The 17970-nt window shown below is 37.9% G+C and overlaps 1 protein-coding gene across 3 annotated transcripts in view; it reads left to right on the top strand.

Annotated features, from left to right (window-relative positions):
• Window positions 1-17970, top strand: part of FGF13 (fibroblast growth factor 13) — a 233279-nt gene that overhangs the window by 122433 nt on the left and 92876 nt on the right. For 2 of the 3 annotated variants that reach the window (XM_068696665.1, XM_068696663.1), the window contains one exon: window positions 1668-1835. The exons of the other annotated variant lie outside the window; for it this stretch is intronic. In XM_068696665.1, the coding sequence (XP_068552766.1) occupies window positions 1668-1835 (168 nt within the window). The remainder of the gene's footprint in view (window positions 1-1667; window positions 1836-17970) is intronic. 3 annotated transcript variants of the gene reach the window in all.

Below are 17970 nucleotides of genomic sequence, written 5' to 3'. Positions count from 1 at the left end.
CATTCCCAGCAAGTTCCCTTCAGTCTCCGGGCTGTCAGTACGTTTCATGAATGCATATGTAACCTTCAAACAAGCCCAAGTAATACTAGTATTGTTAAGGGAGCAATTATCTGGTGACCCAGACCTTGTGCTCCAGTGACCTACTACTCTTTTTTTTTTTTTTTTTTTTTTTTTTTTTAACAGCTCGTGCTTTTCTTTTAGCTTATACATCCCTTTTAATGACACTTCATCCAGATTATTAGTCTGTGTTACTGGCGCTGTGTGTAGTCTAATGAAGCAACAACAACTAAGGTGACAAGTGTCTCATACAGATTAATGAGGTCTTCAATCAAAGGTGACTGCCCACTGTGGAAAGACTATCAAGCTGAATCACTTATCTCCTATACATGATTTTTACTAATGTCTTTTTAATAGGAGAATAAAAGAAAAATCTAGAGAATGAAAATGTAAGGGGATCATAGTTGTTTGAAGGGACCCATGTTTAAATTGATCTGACAATTCTTAAAAGTGATTATTCATTTGCAGATATTTAGGAAACAGTTAAATTGCTTGAATTAGCAGCCAGCGCTTCTAGAACCAGATAAATTTATATAGTGCTGCTACATCCGCAATTATAGGGTAGCTTGTTAATGGTTACTTTCTCGATCTTTGGGATTTTTCTTAGTGTTCGGATGTATTTATTTTATTTATTTGCTATATGGTTGTACAGTCTCAGCTTAGTTTTGGATGTAGTTCTATAGCTATGCATCACATTGTGCATAACTAGTAGTGGTTATAGACTGTCCTTCGAAAAAGCATTTAATTTTTGTTCTTGAGAGATGATCTATTCCTTAAAGCTGTAAGCTGAGGGATCTTGCTATCTCCATTATTAAGGCTTCAATTTTTAGATAGTGGAAAAGTGTTTTAATTCTTTCTGGTAGTGTAATACTTTGAGGTAGCTGGAGCTTTCTGTATGCTATTCATTTTATCTTTTTACCATTTAATACTCTAACCCCATTCAGAAAACATTTCAGACTGCATGTCATGTACATGTATATTATTAATGGCAGTATTGACTTAAAAGATCAACTTTAAAAGATGACTTGCTGTTTTACAAGAAAACCATCATAAAGACTAATGTGCTTTCTCTTTGTACATCTACTTTTCTACCCATTGAAAATAATGATCAAGTCAAATGTCACTGGATTATTATCCTTGCTCTGAGAAACTCTGTATAATTACATATTCTGATAAAGGCATGTTCTTTTTATGTTGGGGAATAGATATACTGATGTTGCATTACCTGCATATGCAGAATGATTAATCCCTGATGTTAACATAGAGATTGCCTATGGTTAGGCAGTAACAGCATGCTTTTTTTCTTTTCTTTTCTTTCTTTTTTTTTTTTTTTTGGTAAGAGTTATTCCACTATTTATAAAAGCTGCATGAAACAATTTAAATTGTTGATGTTTATGAGAAGAATTGTTTATGAAAGTAAATATTTTCCCCTCACCCCTCTGTCATCATGACTAAGATACTTTAACACTTTAAATTGTATTTTCTTTCCTATAAGCCTTTTTTTCCCCTCCTTTCTTCCCCCAACCCTGACATTATGTAGTTGATTTAATTCTCTAGATTGCTTTCCTCAAGCTCTAACTTGAGTTCATTTTGTTATGTGGTGACCACAGTTATGGATGACGCTCCCCCTGGCACTCAGGAGTACATTATGTTACGGCAAGATTCGATCCAATCTGCGGAATTAAAGAAAAAAGAGTCCCCTTTTCGTGCTAAGTGTCACGAAATCTTCTGCTGTCCACTGAAGCAAGTGCACCTCAAAGAGAACACAGAGCCGGAAGGTTTGTGGCACTATGGATCCATGTTCTGTTTGTTTCTATTATTTTTATTTTTCCATGTATGTCCCTAGAATGTGCTGTGTGTTTTCCAGCCTGTGTCAGTGCAGTGCAACTGATGCAGGAAGCGTGATGCACTCCATGTCCCCCTTTGCTTGCCTGTTAGTGTCTGATTCAGCTATCACGGGACACTCTATACAAGCTATGTACAGTATCATTCTAGATGAGAAGTAAAATGACGCTGCTTTTTCTTAAATAAAGTTTGTTTGTTTCAGCTCTCATCATTACACACTGCCCTTTTTTTGGCTGCCAAAAGTTGCTTGCTACTTAAACAGCATCAATTCCAAGTCGGTTCTTTGCAGTAATGTTTCTGAAGCTGCACTTTGCTGAAAATAATGGCACTTAGGCTCAGATTCGGCTTGTCCCCAACACCTTTCACTCCATAAGGCTTCTGCATAGCGCTAGAGAATGCTTATGACAGCTGTACTTCAGTAAAGCAGGATGAAGTTTGTATGTAATGCACGCCTGGTTGCATTTTGGAAAATGAAATGCATGCAGAGCAGAAAAAATAAGCAGAATGTTTTCTTTTTCAGATAAAGCAAAGGTATGTTTTTTTCTAATGCTGTGTTAACTAATATGAAATTATTAATGAGGTATCAATATCTTTAACTTGTTAGTCCAGTGTATTTAGCTATTTTTTATTATATTTAAAGAAATATTTTCTTTATTGTTCCTTATGTGTTTTTCATTACTGCCTCCATATTCCACATGGTAAGGCTTCTACTTTTTGCAAAAGCTTCAGTATCTGCCAAGACAAGCAATGCTACTGCTGGTAGATGTATTTTAAGATGAAATATTTTGGGGAGATCTGTGTTTTTATTAAAAAAAACAACAACAAAAAAACACTAAAATGGCATTTCTCATCTCACCAGAAATATTCAGTCTGACACAAACACTGATGTAGGGTGTGGGGAGAGGGTTTTTTTGTTTGTTACAGTGATGTTGCAGCTGAATTTTAAAATTGGGTTTTGAAAACGTGACATCTAATTCTTCTCAGTTCTGGGGCTGACTTGGGTTTTGATTTTGTAATTCTGAATTCAAAAAATTAAAGCTGAATCCCATAGCACTCTTCTGGATTAACAAATATAATGAATTTGCTATCATCTGTCAGGATTTCTGTTTGTGAGTAAATTATGAGCCCAGAACTGCTCATGTAAAGATCTCTAGGAAGACGATGACAACTGAGCTGCTAGAGGTGCTCAGCAACACTGGCAAATGGTATTTTGTAAACTGAAGGTTCTGCATGAACTGTGAACTAAAGGGTATTCTGTATCAAACAGATTTGGGCTCTAAAGTTGACCTCATTGACCCATATACTGTATTTCACATCTCCTTTGTGCTCATGTGGAACTCCAGCAGAAGCTGGTGGTTCTTTCAGTGGGACTTACTACTTACTGACAGCTGGATTTCTCCTAGTGACTAGCTCTTAGCTACTATCATTTTCAGTGGATGAAACAAGTTACATACTAATGGCGTGTTCAAGAGGAAAACACAGGAAGTGGATTTGTGCAAGGCATTTTATCTCCAGACTGTGAGTCTCCTGGGGGCATGGTTTGGTTCAACGCTGAGAATTTCAGGATCTGTTGGGAGAAGCTTGCAAGGTACAGGCTCAAAGTGAAGACCTAGAGAGCATCAGTTCTGCTGAATTGTTGCCTGAAAGCCAACAGTTGTTCTTAGATTCTCCATAAATCTCCATACTCTCTATCCCCAGCAGCTGTTACTCCTTCCTCCATGGCATATGGTATTGTTAATCATTCTTACTGAAAATGTTTCGTTTCAAGAGGAACACTTTCCATCTTTTACTGCAGTATACGAGGATGAATGTTTCTTCCCCTTCCCTCCTTTAGCCCTCCTTCTCTCCTCCAGGAATTTTGCATCACTAGACAAGGCAGAAGAAGCCACGGCCACTTGCCCCACAGTCAGCTGACTTTATGGGAATTCATGCAGATATTATTTGAATGGAATTTTTATGTTGCATGATTTCTACAGATGTTTCTGTGAAAGACACTTTTAACATAAGCAAAATACTTGTTTAAGAGTCCTTTTAGTCTCTCCTGCAGCTCAGATTACGTAGGGTCTTTTTCTTTGAAATCTGCAAATGGTTTGGCAATGGTGTTAGACCCCCCTGAAAGGCTGACGTGTGTCATCCTTAGTGGTTCGTTGGCACGAAGCTGAAAAAGTATGAGTATGAAATGATTTAAACTGAGGTATCAGTGTAAACACAAAAACAGTCTGTTGAAGTCAATGGAACAGCTGGAAGAAACCCTATCTGAATACCTTCTAGTGAGAACCCAACAGTCATCAGCTCAGTTGTGCCATGTGGATGAATGATAAAAAGAAAAAAGAAAAAGTTTAAACCTGTTACCATAATATAATTTTCACATTTTTAAAGGTATGGGAAGGTAGCCATTATGAAAATTCCATGATGGCATTTTACTTAGATTATGTAAAACATTGCAGACTTGAAAGACTCTGCAGTGAATATAAAAATGTACGTTTTTCTTCTTTACCTGCTGAGTAATGACATAGGAACACAAAGTAAATCCTGCATGTTTTTAGCACTGCAACTCATCTAAATGTTTTATTTAGATGATAGATTTTTTCTCTACACTTTTTAACCACACTTTCACACAGGGTGAGTACTTGGGCCATCTCATATATCACTTCAGGATTTGGATCTGCTAAGCATGTATGATGATGTCAGGTAAAAGATTTTCCTGGCTTTTTGTGGGAGTGTTTGGAGAATACTCTACTATGTGCTGAAACACTTAAACAGCACCTCATTCTAGTATTTGAAATAGGTTACCCAACAGATTTATTTCTCGTATCTCAGACTCATTTCTAAAAACAAAATAGATCCTTATTTCCTAAATTAACTTGTCTTGTTTTCTTCTCTTCCTGATGCCCAACCTGCCTGTAGACAGTCTCATCATTTTTCACAACACCCCTGTGCCTCAAATACACCCAGAACAATACTCAAATACGCAGCAAAAAAGATTGGGGCCTGGTATATTCGATATCAACCTGCAGGACATATAACTGTTCTTGGTCCAGTAACTATGGCAAACACAGTCTCCTTTTACATCTATTAGTTAAAATAGAAGAACGATAGGAAATTAAATATATATATATATATATTTATATTATTTTTCCAAAACATGGAAATTTCCATTTGGGCCCCATGCCAGTTGGGTGACATCTGGATTGCTCTTCACATAGGAAGCTGCATTTCCAAATGCTATGAAAAACTCTGGACTAAGTTAAAAGATGAACTTATGCTTCATTCTGCATCATTTCAGCTCTGTTTTCTTAAAGTCATTCTATGGTTTACAAATGCTGTGGATCTCTCAAATGCAATAAAACAAGAGGAGCTGACATCCTTACCTGGATGCGAAGTCCTGTGGGCATTGAGCATTGTTTACAGTTACATCGAAGCTGTAGCAAAACACAGGGTGTTTTTGTAGCTTCCCTTAAGCCAGGAATACACTGCTAGCAGGAGAAGGGCCATCTGAAGTACATTTTGCAGCTATTTGTTCTCTTAAATAGTTTAAACATAAGCTGCTGCTATCTGTATAAAACATGGTTACATAAAAAGAAGTCTGCTCCTGGAAAACTAATTTGAGTTGTATTATTACATCCAGAGGAGAGAAAATAATGAGAGAAATGTTTTTTTAAAAACACCCATTGGTTAGTCACAGTCACATAATCAAGAGCCTTGGCCTTTTGCCCACAGTTCTGTTTTCATGTTGTTTTTTTTCTTTCTACTTTTTTTTTTTTTTTTTGGTAACATTTAGTCTCCCTCCAGGCATGCATAACCTTTTTACACAAAAAAGCAGGCAAGCATGGCAAAACCTGTAGTGGGGAAGGGGACAGGGAAATCTGGGATAGCAGCTGGTAATGAGTAAAGGCAGCTTTCCTCAACCAACAGGAAATCTGATTAGATAGAAAATGTTAAGGATGCTAATGTGAAACAAGCAGCTTCACGGTTGCCCTTGACAATGGCTTGTTATCTTCATCCCTAGCAATGGGATGACTGGCAGAGCTGATCCCGGGGGCGAGGAGAAGGTAGGACACTTGAGCACATTATGTGGGAGGCTGGCTTTTCTGCCTGCTCCATGTGCACACGCTGTTTTGTCACCAGCAGAAATTCAGAGCCTTTATGTTGTCATATTGAATGCCCCTTTGGGGCTCCAAGCATTGTGTCAACACTGATAGTACTGTTACTTGGCACGCTAATTATACACTTTTCTTCTAGACCAAATCAGTCCTATTAGCCCAACTCCCTGATTCGCTTGTGTTAATACATGTGTATTTCTGCATTTTAGAAAATTAAAGAAAGGGGAGGAGAACCTGTATATGGAATCATGGAGAACTGTAAGACACTTTTAACTTCATATATTGTTCAGATCTGAAAAAGGCTTTGTATTCCAGTGGAGAATAATAGAGATGAGCAATATGAAACGTAGGTACGGCCCTCTGTGCTGATCATGTCTGATGTTCAGAGCCAGAAAGCTTGGCCGTGAGACACCATTGAGGAGGTTCAGGATCTGTGCTGCGGGTGTGTTCAACCTCGTATTTAAGCTGGACCAACAGCTGCCTGAAAGGGGCTCGCTAGTTCAATAAATAACGGCTCCTGTAATGTTAAGTTTCTAAATAGGATCACATTATGAGGGTTATGCTGACTTGATTTTAATTGATCACATTTTTAATCTTCCAAGCTGATTTTCGTCATGTCTTCAGCTTTCAGAAGGTGTAAAGGCTTTCTGAGGTGAAAAGTCAATACTTGCTTTCCCATTTTCCCAGGCTCTTGCCAGTAGGAGTATATAACCCTTTCCTTCTGCAGATAAGTAGTCTTGCCTGGAGCAGTTCAGCCCTGGGATGGAGTAAGGGAGGACAGACAGTCTGCTATTGCTTTGTGTTGGGCCCTGCAGCCCTCAGTGCTCTCATCATCACCCTTTCCCTCAGCAAAGCCACCTTCTTCCTCCCAGTAGGAGGACTGAGCACCTCTCAACCCTCCTTCAGGGAACGTGAGGTTTTCACCCTGCCTTGCTCCTGAGTTCTGGCATTGGCAAGAAGAAGCAATGTGCAGTGCCTGAACCTTGTCCAATATCAAATGAAAATAAGCTCTGAATTCTGTCTCTCTGGAGTTGCTGCAGCTATGGGATCATATCTGTTATGAAGAATGATCTAGAAGGAGTGACAGAGACCACAAAAGCCAAAGGTCTAAAGCTGCCACAGTTAAAATGGCTTTTCCCCCAAGAAAAAGCAACTTTGGCTTGAGTGATGAAGTGACAACCTTCTATTTCAGGGCATTGGGAGGAAGTGGTGACAACAGCACTCTTATTTTCTTCAGATGCTTAGTACATAAAGCAGAACAGCTCCGTTCTGTGAGTGGCTGAGCCCTCTTGCCCTGATCCTCCAAAGCCTTTAAACACATGATTAACTTTAAACATTTGAGTGCTCCCAGCAGAGTCAAAGGGGATGGGATGTATTTAATGAGCTTACCTGAACATAGTCTGGGCCTGCCTCGGGTTCAGTCTCAGAGGATGCAAATCCAGAGTAATTCCACCAAAATCCAAGATTTACTCAATATTTACTTGTCTGCAAATGAGATCAGAGCCCCATTGTAGTTTAATTTTATTTATTCTTTTCTTACTCTTTTAGGAGTTCATATGGTCCTTATTGCTACAACCATTCTTGCTTGAACATGCTTATCCTCATGATACTCTTGTGAAGTAGGAAAGTTCAATGTTTCCAGTTAGAAAGAGGGAATTGAAAGGTCTGATCCTCAAAGCTATTTGGACATCTCATCTCTGTTAGTATCAATAATACCTCCTACTGAATTGGCTGAGTGTTAAGTACTTAACTATTCATCTTTTGAAGTTTTGAGAGTGTGACATGCCTAGCTTTTGGACTGTTCTTTTGGCTGCTGGACATATTCTTTAGTGCCCAGGTGTTTCCTGATGTCTGTAAAACACAGTCAAATTTCAGTGTTGATTTCAGTTAGTGCTGATTTTCCAGCATCCTTTCCACCTGATTTCTTGGTGACTGTCCTCATTGAGTAATCAAATGGATGGTCCCAAATCTACAGATAACAGATAGATCAGGAAGGCACCAAAAGTTGAGGAGTCCTCACAGTACTTCTGTCTGCCACCTCGCCTGGCCACAAGTACCAAGTTGGAAATTAAGTGCTTTTGGTTCTGAGTTTTCCTGGTGAAACAACACAAATGTGCAGTTCTAATTGTGACGTTAGCCAAATTCACACTCTGTAGTGTCAGAGAAGGTTAACTAAGTAATGGCATTAAGAGTAGCCATAGAGCTTTTATTTCAAGACCGTGAATTCTAATTCTCAGACTGGAGCTGGCCTTACTGCCGAGCAGGTCATGACAACCTGAAGAGAATTCTTACCTATCTGTGCGCTCTTAGGGGTAAATCTTTCATCTATGACATTTGCTATTTTGCTCTAATCTCAGAATAAATATTCATTATGGAGACAGTATCTGACACTTAGCATATCTAAAGTAGGATATTTAGACCAAATGAGTCACACAGATGTGCTTTTCTCATCTCATCTTTTAAAGGACTCTTTGAGAGCTTCAAAGAGTGCTCCTTTTATGGAGGAAGGCCTTTGTCTTGCTACATTTACATTCCATGATTCTCCTGAGAAAGCATCAGACCATGCTTCAAACTGTCCTCATTTTAAGTAAGATGTTATAGTTCTTTATTAATAATAAAAGATCTTTGTACCTTATTCAACTACATGGTCCATCATAATTATTGAACAACCTTTTATCAGTGGTAATGGCTATAATATTTGAATATTGGCTTTTGGATTGGGAGCATACTAGTTTTTCATGCTGTTCTAGGTGAGTAAAACTCCAGAAACAAATTGTTAAACTTTTTGTCTTCCACTGCAAAGCTTCTTTTCCCAGGATAATCACTTACAAAAGCATTTAAGCATGTCTACACAGTGCAGTGGAGCATACTACAGAGATCCCCTAGCTGATGTCCTGTATCTATACAGCACAGTGCACCAACATGCAACAGTAATAGTTTTCTCAGTGAAAACTATCTTAAGTTGCTCACAGTGTTATGTTGCAGCGGGTCTGTGGTTTCCAGTTCCAGGGTTAGCACAGCTGATACCTAACTGAGGTTTCTGCTCTTTGTTCTATCAGTTTGGACATTCAGTAACAGATAAGTCTGAATGCGCAAAAGTGAAGCCAAAACAAATGTCAAGGTTTATCAGAAAGCCTAACAGACTCCATATGTCTAGGATTGTCTGGAGAAGAAAAGTTCTCTGTTAGCATCAAAGCCTGATGACTTGTCTTGCTCACTGGGAAGGAGATAGAGGTTACCTTCAAAAGATGTTCATAAAGAGGTTAAGACTAGGGTATACAGTGATATAGAGGAGGTATAAATAGGAACCCACAGGTTGACATAATGCGGGCAAAAGAACAGAGCTTATCCCTTTGAGCACATTCACTAGAAAATAAGATCGGGTCTTTGTCCAAACTGTGTTATTGCATGATGGGTATTTGTATTCAAAATAAATAGTGGAGCATTCCTGGTGTTCAATACAATGTAGTTCTTTGACATTGTCACTTAGATACTTGCTGGGGTCCACTTTTGGCGCTCTCAAAAATAACGGAGTGGTCCTTTGGTGTGAATGCCAGTTGCATCAATGTATTTCTCCTGGAGGCCACTAGGGACCGTAGATCACATCAAATGGGTTTCTTACCCCTGCAGAGGATTGTATGTACTCAGATCTTCTGGCCTGACCAGCTTTGTGTCCTTCTGAGAGACCCATGTCCTTTATATCTTTGCGATTTTGTGGAAGTCTACTTTCTTGGAAATGTGCTTGCTTCAAACTCAGTCTCGTCTCCATGTGCTTCCTGAACTCTGTTTTCCTCTCATGGTTCCCTTTGTTCTGGGTAGTGCTGTCAGAGCTGTGGATGCTTTTACAACAAAGCAGAAGAATTTTTCAGAGCAGTATGTGTTGATTCAAATATGTGATGAGCATGCTATTAGTAATGTGGATTAGTGTTCTTTTATGATTGCGTAAGCACTTAACTTTTGCAGTAGTATTTTTGTGTCTTTCTTTCTTTCTTTCTTTTTTTTTTTTTATTTTTTTAAAGTGCCCTGACCTGCAAAGCTAAAGACACTAAAGAAGCTCTTCCAGACATCAGTTAGAGCAACAGAGATGCAAAGATTGTAAAAGACCAGAGATTTTCTAGAACACTTACGTAAAGTTATTGAATGCTTCTTCAGGAGTATCTGGATGTTTGGGAAAAGTCAATGCTCAGACTATTTCAATTTTTTTTTGGCCCACTGGTATCTATCTACAAAGTTTTCCCACTTGCACGCAAGTTCTTTGATTTTTCTTATATGTTATTTAAAAAAAAGGGGGGTGGGAAATGTTTGCAGCACAGTGCAAAATATTTGCACGTGTTCTTTTAATCCAGCTCTTGCCCTCCAGGACAGAAAGGTGTAAAATCAAGCAGTGGTGTTCAGGAAGAGCAGATGGGTGATTACTGGGTATTGATCCCAGTGTGCATGTCTGTTTCTGCCTTGAGTTTGAAAACAATGAGGCAGACAGATCTCTTTTTTGGAAAAGCTGAGATTATGGACTAAGTTAGTTTATCCCTAAAGATTGCAAAAGATGTAAACTTGCAAATGTTCTGACCTGAAGAGCTGTATCCAGCAAATGACTTTAAATCCTCTTGAAGTGATGCAATGTTCCTTGAACTCCTGCTGTATAGCAAATGATGGTGTATTTTGGAAACAAGGAGAAATCCTTTCTTAGGTGTCCTGCATACTCCCTATCCAAAGTTAAATATCTGACACATTTTTCAGGTAAACTAAATAATTCTCACATGTTGATTTAGCAAGGAAAAAAATAAAGAATATAAACAACATATTGACTCTGCAGAAGTCTTTAGGTGCCAGCCGTCCTTCATGCTTGACATTTCCATGTTATGCAATAGTCCTTTCTACAAAGGTTATTGGTACAGCTGTGTTATTTCTCACTATTCTAAACAAGTTAGTCAAATTTAGCTTTCACAACAAAATGAAAACTAGTGGACACTCTTTAGATTTGTGCCAACATCATTGAGCCAAATTGTAATTTGTTTTGCATGGTTTTTGACATGGAGAAGTCAGAAGACTGTTAATGTAGAGTGGTAAGTGGGCATAATGTTACAGAAATAACTAAGCATCTTGATTGTTTGGCTTGAACCCAATACAGAAGAAAAATTAAGTAGCCCAACACTACTTTCTCTAAATTGCTCCAATTGAGGTTTGGTTTCTTAATAAATATTTTTTAAATAACAGCTTAACTTTTCTCCTTATGCTTGACTTGCCTGCTGGATACAACACACCAGTCTCAAGGTTTCCTTCCTTTCATCTTGTAGAAGATGCACATTTCATTCTTCATCTGTGTTCTGTGCAACCTTTATGAGAAGGGTAGAGGCTTAGCTGTCCCTAGAGCCTCTCGTCGTTAGGGGATGAAACAGTGAGAGGTGAAAAATACAGAGGTGCCTACAGAGGGTGAAAAATATCTGTGTTTCTGAATCAGCAGAACTTACTCCATACAGCAAGCTGGTACTTTAGCATCTATTGAAGTTGCATCAATAAGCCATCACAAAACTTGTCAGGGCATGGACAGGCCAATAAACTGTTGGCTAGTGACTTTGGAGATAGGGCTGTTTTCGCTGATATCTCCTGCCTGCCTTCACAGAGATCATTGGTTGGAAAGCTTTACCAGCTTTTCAGTGTTGTGAAGACAGATTGGGTTGCAGAATAAGCCAACCATGAAGACACTCTTCAGGACAAGAATCTGGTACTGCAGTGAACACTGTGTTAATTTTTCTGTCTTTTGATAAAGACATGAACAGCATAAACCACATTTGTGGTGACTGACACTCTGTTTTCCTGCCTTTCCTCTGAACAGTCAAATGTTTTTTCATTTCTGCAATAGGTGATGCCAAATAAGAAAGTTGAAAGAATTGTTAAAAATGTACGGTTTGTTTTAGTGTGTGCCTTTGCTTAACTGGTACCCGCTCCTGTTCTTCTGCATATCCACCTTGTCTGAGTTGATAGTCAAAGACCAAGTTTTGCTCTTTAGTTGCTGTTTCTCAGGTAAGTAAGATTGATTTCTCTCTCATTCCAGAGAGGTGGCAAAGCTGACGTCAAATGTAGCTGGTGTCTTTCAAATATTGTTAGTAGAAAATATTTAGCATTCTCAAACTCTTTTTATGATGAACTATTAATGTTAACCCAGTAGAGTTCATGTTGTTGGCCTTCTTATGATGTTTAGATTAAATATGTACTAAAACAGTAGTAAGCAAAAATTCAAATGGGACTTGATCTGCCAAATGCAAGTAATCAGTTTCTTAAATCACATGAATATTAGATGAATATAAAAGTGGTGAGAAAGTTTGCTGGTCTTTGTACTAATAACAAAGGAACATGCATAGGAAATTATCATATTAACTGAAATATTTCATGTAGTGCATTTAATACATGCAGTGAAATGTACAGTCATTATAACACTAGTTCTGGATAAAAATTTATGGTGCTAATTATTTCAAAGCTCAGAGAAGCTTTAAGTCAAAGCAAACTCTCCTTCTGGTTTTGAAGAATATTTTTTATGATATGCAATTGTTACTGTAGTGGAGGTTATGTTTTCTCTAAAATTCAGATGTGTGCTCTGCTTCAAAAATTCCATTGCCCCTTGACAGTTTCCCTCTAAATAACAGACAAGGAGGTTATTTGAAATCACTTGTCTGCTATGTTGTTTAGCCACCTACCTTCAAGGCATGCTGATTAGCCTTGAGGAAGAGTAAGCAGATCACTATAAGGTTCTTGAGCTAATGTGGATTCCTTCTCTTTAAAAGTGATAAACTCATCATGAAAAGTTAGCATGTTGTTTTAAAGGATAGCAATTTCTCTTGCTGAGAAAAGCTGCTGCTTCTTTGGCACCACACTAAGATATATGTTTTCTTAAGGATGCCTGTTTTGAATGTAAATAGTATTTTTCTCACATTCGGAATACAGGAGAATATCCTTTAGGATGTAATGCCTGTGGATGTTCAGCTTGTGCACGCTAGTGCCATAGGGAACCCTGAGAACTCTGAGTTTTTAGGTCATTTTTGCTAAGGACACTTTCGAAATACAATTCATTTGCTGAAACTTTTAAAATCTCCATTCCTAATGATTTTATTTTGAAAGCAAGTTGCAAGTAAGCAGGGAATGATCATCAAGAGGAAAGAGAGACTGGGTGGGAATGCAAGTTACGATAGGAGAATGGGTATGAAGATCAGCAGAAGAAGAGAGGGCACTTTTAACTGTAAGTTAGTTGTGAGGAGGAGAGTTTGAGATGGGAAAAGGTGAGTTTCATGAAGGGGAAGAAAAGTCTGCTAAGAGAGTGGTTAGGATGGGGGTGGTATGGACAGGTGAGCAGAGTTCTTTCAGATTATCTTGTTGGCTGCAGGTTAGCTCCAGAACTAAAAAAGACCTCTCTGAGCTCCAAGAGAGCTGGAGGACTACTGAATAAGAGAGGAGTTTGAAGTATCTTCTGGATGAAAACCTGAAAGTAAGGGAAATGGCCTGGAGAGGACAGAGATTGAGGTTGTTTGGCATCACCCTATGGAGATTTGACCCCATGAATTGACCAGCCAGATGCACTAGGCACAACAGGTTCTTCTCTAACTCCGAATTCATTTCTCTGTGCACACTGTAGGAAATTATTTGATCATCTAAACAGTGGATTATAACCACACAGGCAGTTTTCCATATCCTAAGCTGAAGTAAGTTAGTGAAGTACATTGACTTCTCTAGAATGCTGATAGTTTGCATCTGATCAGGTGTATTTATGGTCAAATTATTTAATTTGCATATGTGAATGACAGCATGTGTAGATTTTTTTGTCCAAGAGAACGAGAAAAAACATGGGGTAATACTTGAACAATTTTTTTTGTTATGTAATCCCTCCATAGGAGAATTTGTACTGCCTCAAAAGAATTGAAAAGGTGCCTTTTAAAAACTAATGTCTCAGAAGGACATCTTTAAAAAAAAAAAAAATCTCCAACATTCCTGCCAGGTTTAATTTTTTTTTTTTTTTAAGGGTTTTACTGCCAGCTTTTAAAGTCAGCTTGTTTCCAACAGAGTGATGTTGGTATGGATGCTGGCCTACATTTTTCATTGTAAGTCCTTGGCCAGACTCTTATTTATGGATAAAATTGGAATTCAGTCAACTCGGGATGGATGCAGAGAGAGTGTTAGTTGGCTTCAGGTCAACTTATCATCTGAGTTCTGTAATATATCCCCAAAGATTTCATCACATACATTTGAAAAGTACCAGTGACTGAACTTGGTGTTACAGGAGTTCTGTACTTAGTTCTGCACTCTTACAGGAGATCTTTCCTATTCAAGGGCCAAATTCTCTGCCTTCATTCTTTGGTGGTTGGGTGTTTTATTTTTGTTTGTTTTTCATAGCAATCTCTCTATATATCTTATGTTCCATGAGTCATTCTATTTCCCTCTGAGTTGATGTCTGAACAATCTATTGTTGCTGTATGAAGTCCACCTTCTTTTTTGTTTAGTGCTAGGGAAAGAAGTCTGGCTGGGAGGCAGGAAGAGCACCTGTCAGCTTTTTAATCTCTTGGAGCTAATGTCCGTGAAGAACACTCACTTTTAAGTACATATCTATAGGAGGTTTTTGTGATACGTAGGTTAATGTTTAGAAGGAAAAATGTGTAAACCTAAATTCATACACTAAATTTCTCAAGAGACTTCTGTTGCTGTAAGTTGGTTGGAAAGGAAATTTCAACTAAAATGTTCATTTGTACTACTTTGATTCAGGATGGGGCTCCAGGGAAGGATCAAGACAGATTGACTCTTGCAGTTGGTAGTTTGAGCAAATTCACCAATAGTTAAGGGCTCATTTATAGTCTCTAAAAATTTAGTCGTGACAATGTTGTAGAGTATGGGATAGTTGATGTCTAATTTTTCCATCATTAGAATAATAGGACTTGTTATTTCCTATGTAATATAACTTCTTCAGATTGGCATAGCCCCATTTAAAGTCAATGGATCTTAAAGCTATGAAGCAAAGGGAATTGCAGGAGTGGTGTGAGCATTGGCTGAGGACCTGATTCCCAATGCAATGCTTTCTTCTAACTTCTTGAGAGACTAAGTACTCACAGTTGATTTTGTCAGTGGAGCTGGCAAAAGTTCTAGGAATCCTTTGCCTCTCCATTAAGCCTAGCTACAACAAAGGTCCTATAAAGAGCAGGTGATAATCACTTTGCTTGCTTCAGCCACTCCTAATAGCACTTTTTTTTCAGCAGTCTATTGAAACCAAATAAGAGGGGAGAAAGAAGAACATGCACATAACTGAGATCTTTTCTATAACTATGTCTTCTGCAGATTTTCAAGATGTCTGTTACATGAAAACTTACGAGGGAAGTACTTCCATAAAATGTTTCTTATTAAAGAAAAAAAGTGGTTCAACAAAAAAGGGATTTGACTGTGTGAGTGTGCCATATAATTTAATTGGATAGGTCACATTTCATCAGGAACTTTGCATTGTATAAATTGATTGCTTCCATTTGGAAAAATAAATTCAGCTAAGAAAATACTTTTTTTTTTTTTTTTTTTTTCTCCTGAACACTTTTTTGTTGTTGTTGAGTTTTGGAGAATTATCCTATTCTTCTTCCAAAACGTTTTTCGTGTTCCTTCTGCATGGGAGGACTCCACTTTTATTTTGAAAAAAGTCATGTGTTTTATTAAAGACTGATGCCCATGTCCACCTTTTTTAATCCCCTCTATCCAAAGTTGTATATTTCTTGGGCTGAGAAGTACTTTCCTTGGAAAACAAAAACAAAACCAACTTTTTTTTTCTTATATCTTTTGGTTAGAGACTGGAAACAGGAAAACAAGTGAAATGTCTTGGTCTCTTACTGCTAGCAAATAATCATCTAATGTAAAAGGTGGCCAAATTACATGTTTCCATGTCCACTACCAAACATTAAATTCAAGTTATATTGCATATAACAAATGCATGTAAAGATCTCTAGTCTTATCTCTAAGGTTCATACCTCTACAGAGCATGTTTACTCTGACAGTGTTTGGCATAGAGAAAGAGCGTCAATGCAAACTTAGTAAGTACAAGCTATGAATGCAAGAATGGCTAGGAATTTGAAGTATATGAGAAAACGAGAATGTAATTGCATGTATTTTACACTAGCCATATATATTTTTCCCCTTGCAAGTCAGGGCTTCAAGGACTGGAAGTTAAAAGATTAATCAGTAGAAACACTAGCAAACGTCCTCTTCATAGAGAAGAGACTGTTGTGCTTGCTGACTTGCACTGGCATAAGTTCAGCTTAAAAAGATTCAACATTTATTGACTGGTAAGCTACCCTGCAACAGCAATTGCTGTTGTCCCAGGACAGTGTATTTCCACTTAAGTATGCAATTTCGTTAAAGTAATAGTCTTGGTTCTTGTTTGCACCAAGTCATTGACACCTTCTTTGATGGTCAGAAGAAGCTTTTCAGTGACCTTAAATTATTCCTTTAAGAATGTTACCTCACCTTTTAGTTCCCTTTCCACCGAGGTCATATAAACGTCTGCTGTAATTGGACTGCATGTTTCCTTAATAATTAACAAATATTTGAAATAGCTAAAGACAGTCTTGAGCCTTTTTTTTTTCCTTTTTCTGTAACCTCTATACTATAATTAAGTTTATTAGTGTTGAATAATGGAAGTATGTTCCCCTTTCTCATAGTGAATGAAGGAAAATGTCAATGCAGAGACCAAACTAGAATCTGCACAGCATGTCAAATTATTCTTCATGGCAAAATTACTTGTTAGGGCAATTAATGCAGAGGTGTTGTGACTAGGTATAAAAAGTGCTGAATAGTGTCAATTTCCTAATAACTGATGTAAGTTCATGTCTCCTGTTAAGCAGTGGGAGCTGGAGATTCAACAAGGAAAAAAGATCTTTCTGTGTGTGAATTGTGTGTGAATTAAGTAACATTCTGCATAGGAGAGTATTCCAGTAGGAAGTGTGGAGCTAACCTCATGAACAAAGCACAGTAGTAAGTTTTCTAGTTGGATTTCAGGATTAGATCCTGAGAGGATTAGATCTTTCTGGATTGCAGGTGGGCTGCCATGACTCAGAGTAGAAGTGATTAGATCATCTGGATAATGGAGGCCACAGAATCTCTTCCAGACTATGGTATTAAGCACAGTGCTTTGACTCAAATATATCTCTTTGAAAGGCACCTCATCTTCAAGAGGGAAGAAATTAAGAAGTTTTTTTTTTCCATAGTAATTTGCTAATAACCTTTTCTTCAAAATAAGTGTCCCTTGGACTTATAATTAAGCATTATTATAACTTTTTTTTTTTTCCCTCATGAAAAAAGTGTTTTCTTGGTGGTCTGTTTTCGTCTCAAAAGAAATTGATCTGAAAAATGGTTGATGCAGTCATTTCCATTTATAAAACATCCTATGTCTTACCTGTTTTCTAGATAGACTAAGTTTTGGTATATTTAAAGAATTGCATAAAAGTTCTTATTAGAATATACTTAGGATAGCATGGTATGTTAATGGAAGTTTAGTTTGTGTTGAATCCTTTATAAGGGAAGTTCCTCAGCAACATTTGCACCAGCTGCAGAGCATCTGTCCTGGAGCAGCTTGTTCTAGCATCACGCCAGGAAGTGGGGTGTTAGTGAGACTTGTGGCTCCCCCATCCACAGGGAAGAGATACAGGCTTTAGGCCAACTTCCACAACACTTCTGTTTGTCTAGCTTTTGATTTTTTTTAATATATATTTTTTTAATAAAGCTTACTTCAAAAGGATCTGGGACTCCATAGGAAATTATTTCCAGCTAGTTCGTGAGCCTAAATTTTGGAGGTTGTTGTCAGTGGACTTCAAAACTTATTTGTTTTCCAGCAGATGTCTGTTGACCAAACTGATACACTAGGAGGTGCTTGAGGGGTGGTATGTTAGTGAGAGTCCTCCCATGCCAAGGTATTTAGAGAAAAAGGCAGGCATGCCCTTCAGTCAGGGCTGAA

Source organism: Anas acuta, chromosome 13, assembly GCF_963932015.1.
Source record: "Anas acuta chromosome 13, bAnaAcu1.1, whole genome shotgun sequence".
Classification (NCBI taxonomy): domain Eukaryota; kingdom Metazoa; phylum Chordata; class Aves; order Anseriformes; family Anatidae; genus Anas; species Anas acuta.
The sequence above is the reverse complement of the archived record's forward strand: the minus strand, read 5'-3'. Positions and strand labels throughout refer to the sequence as shown.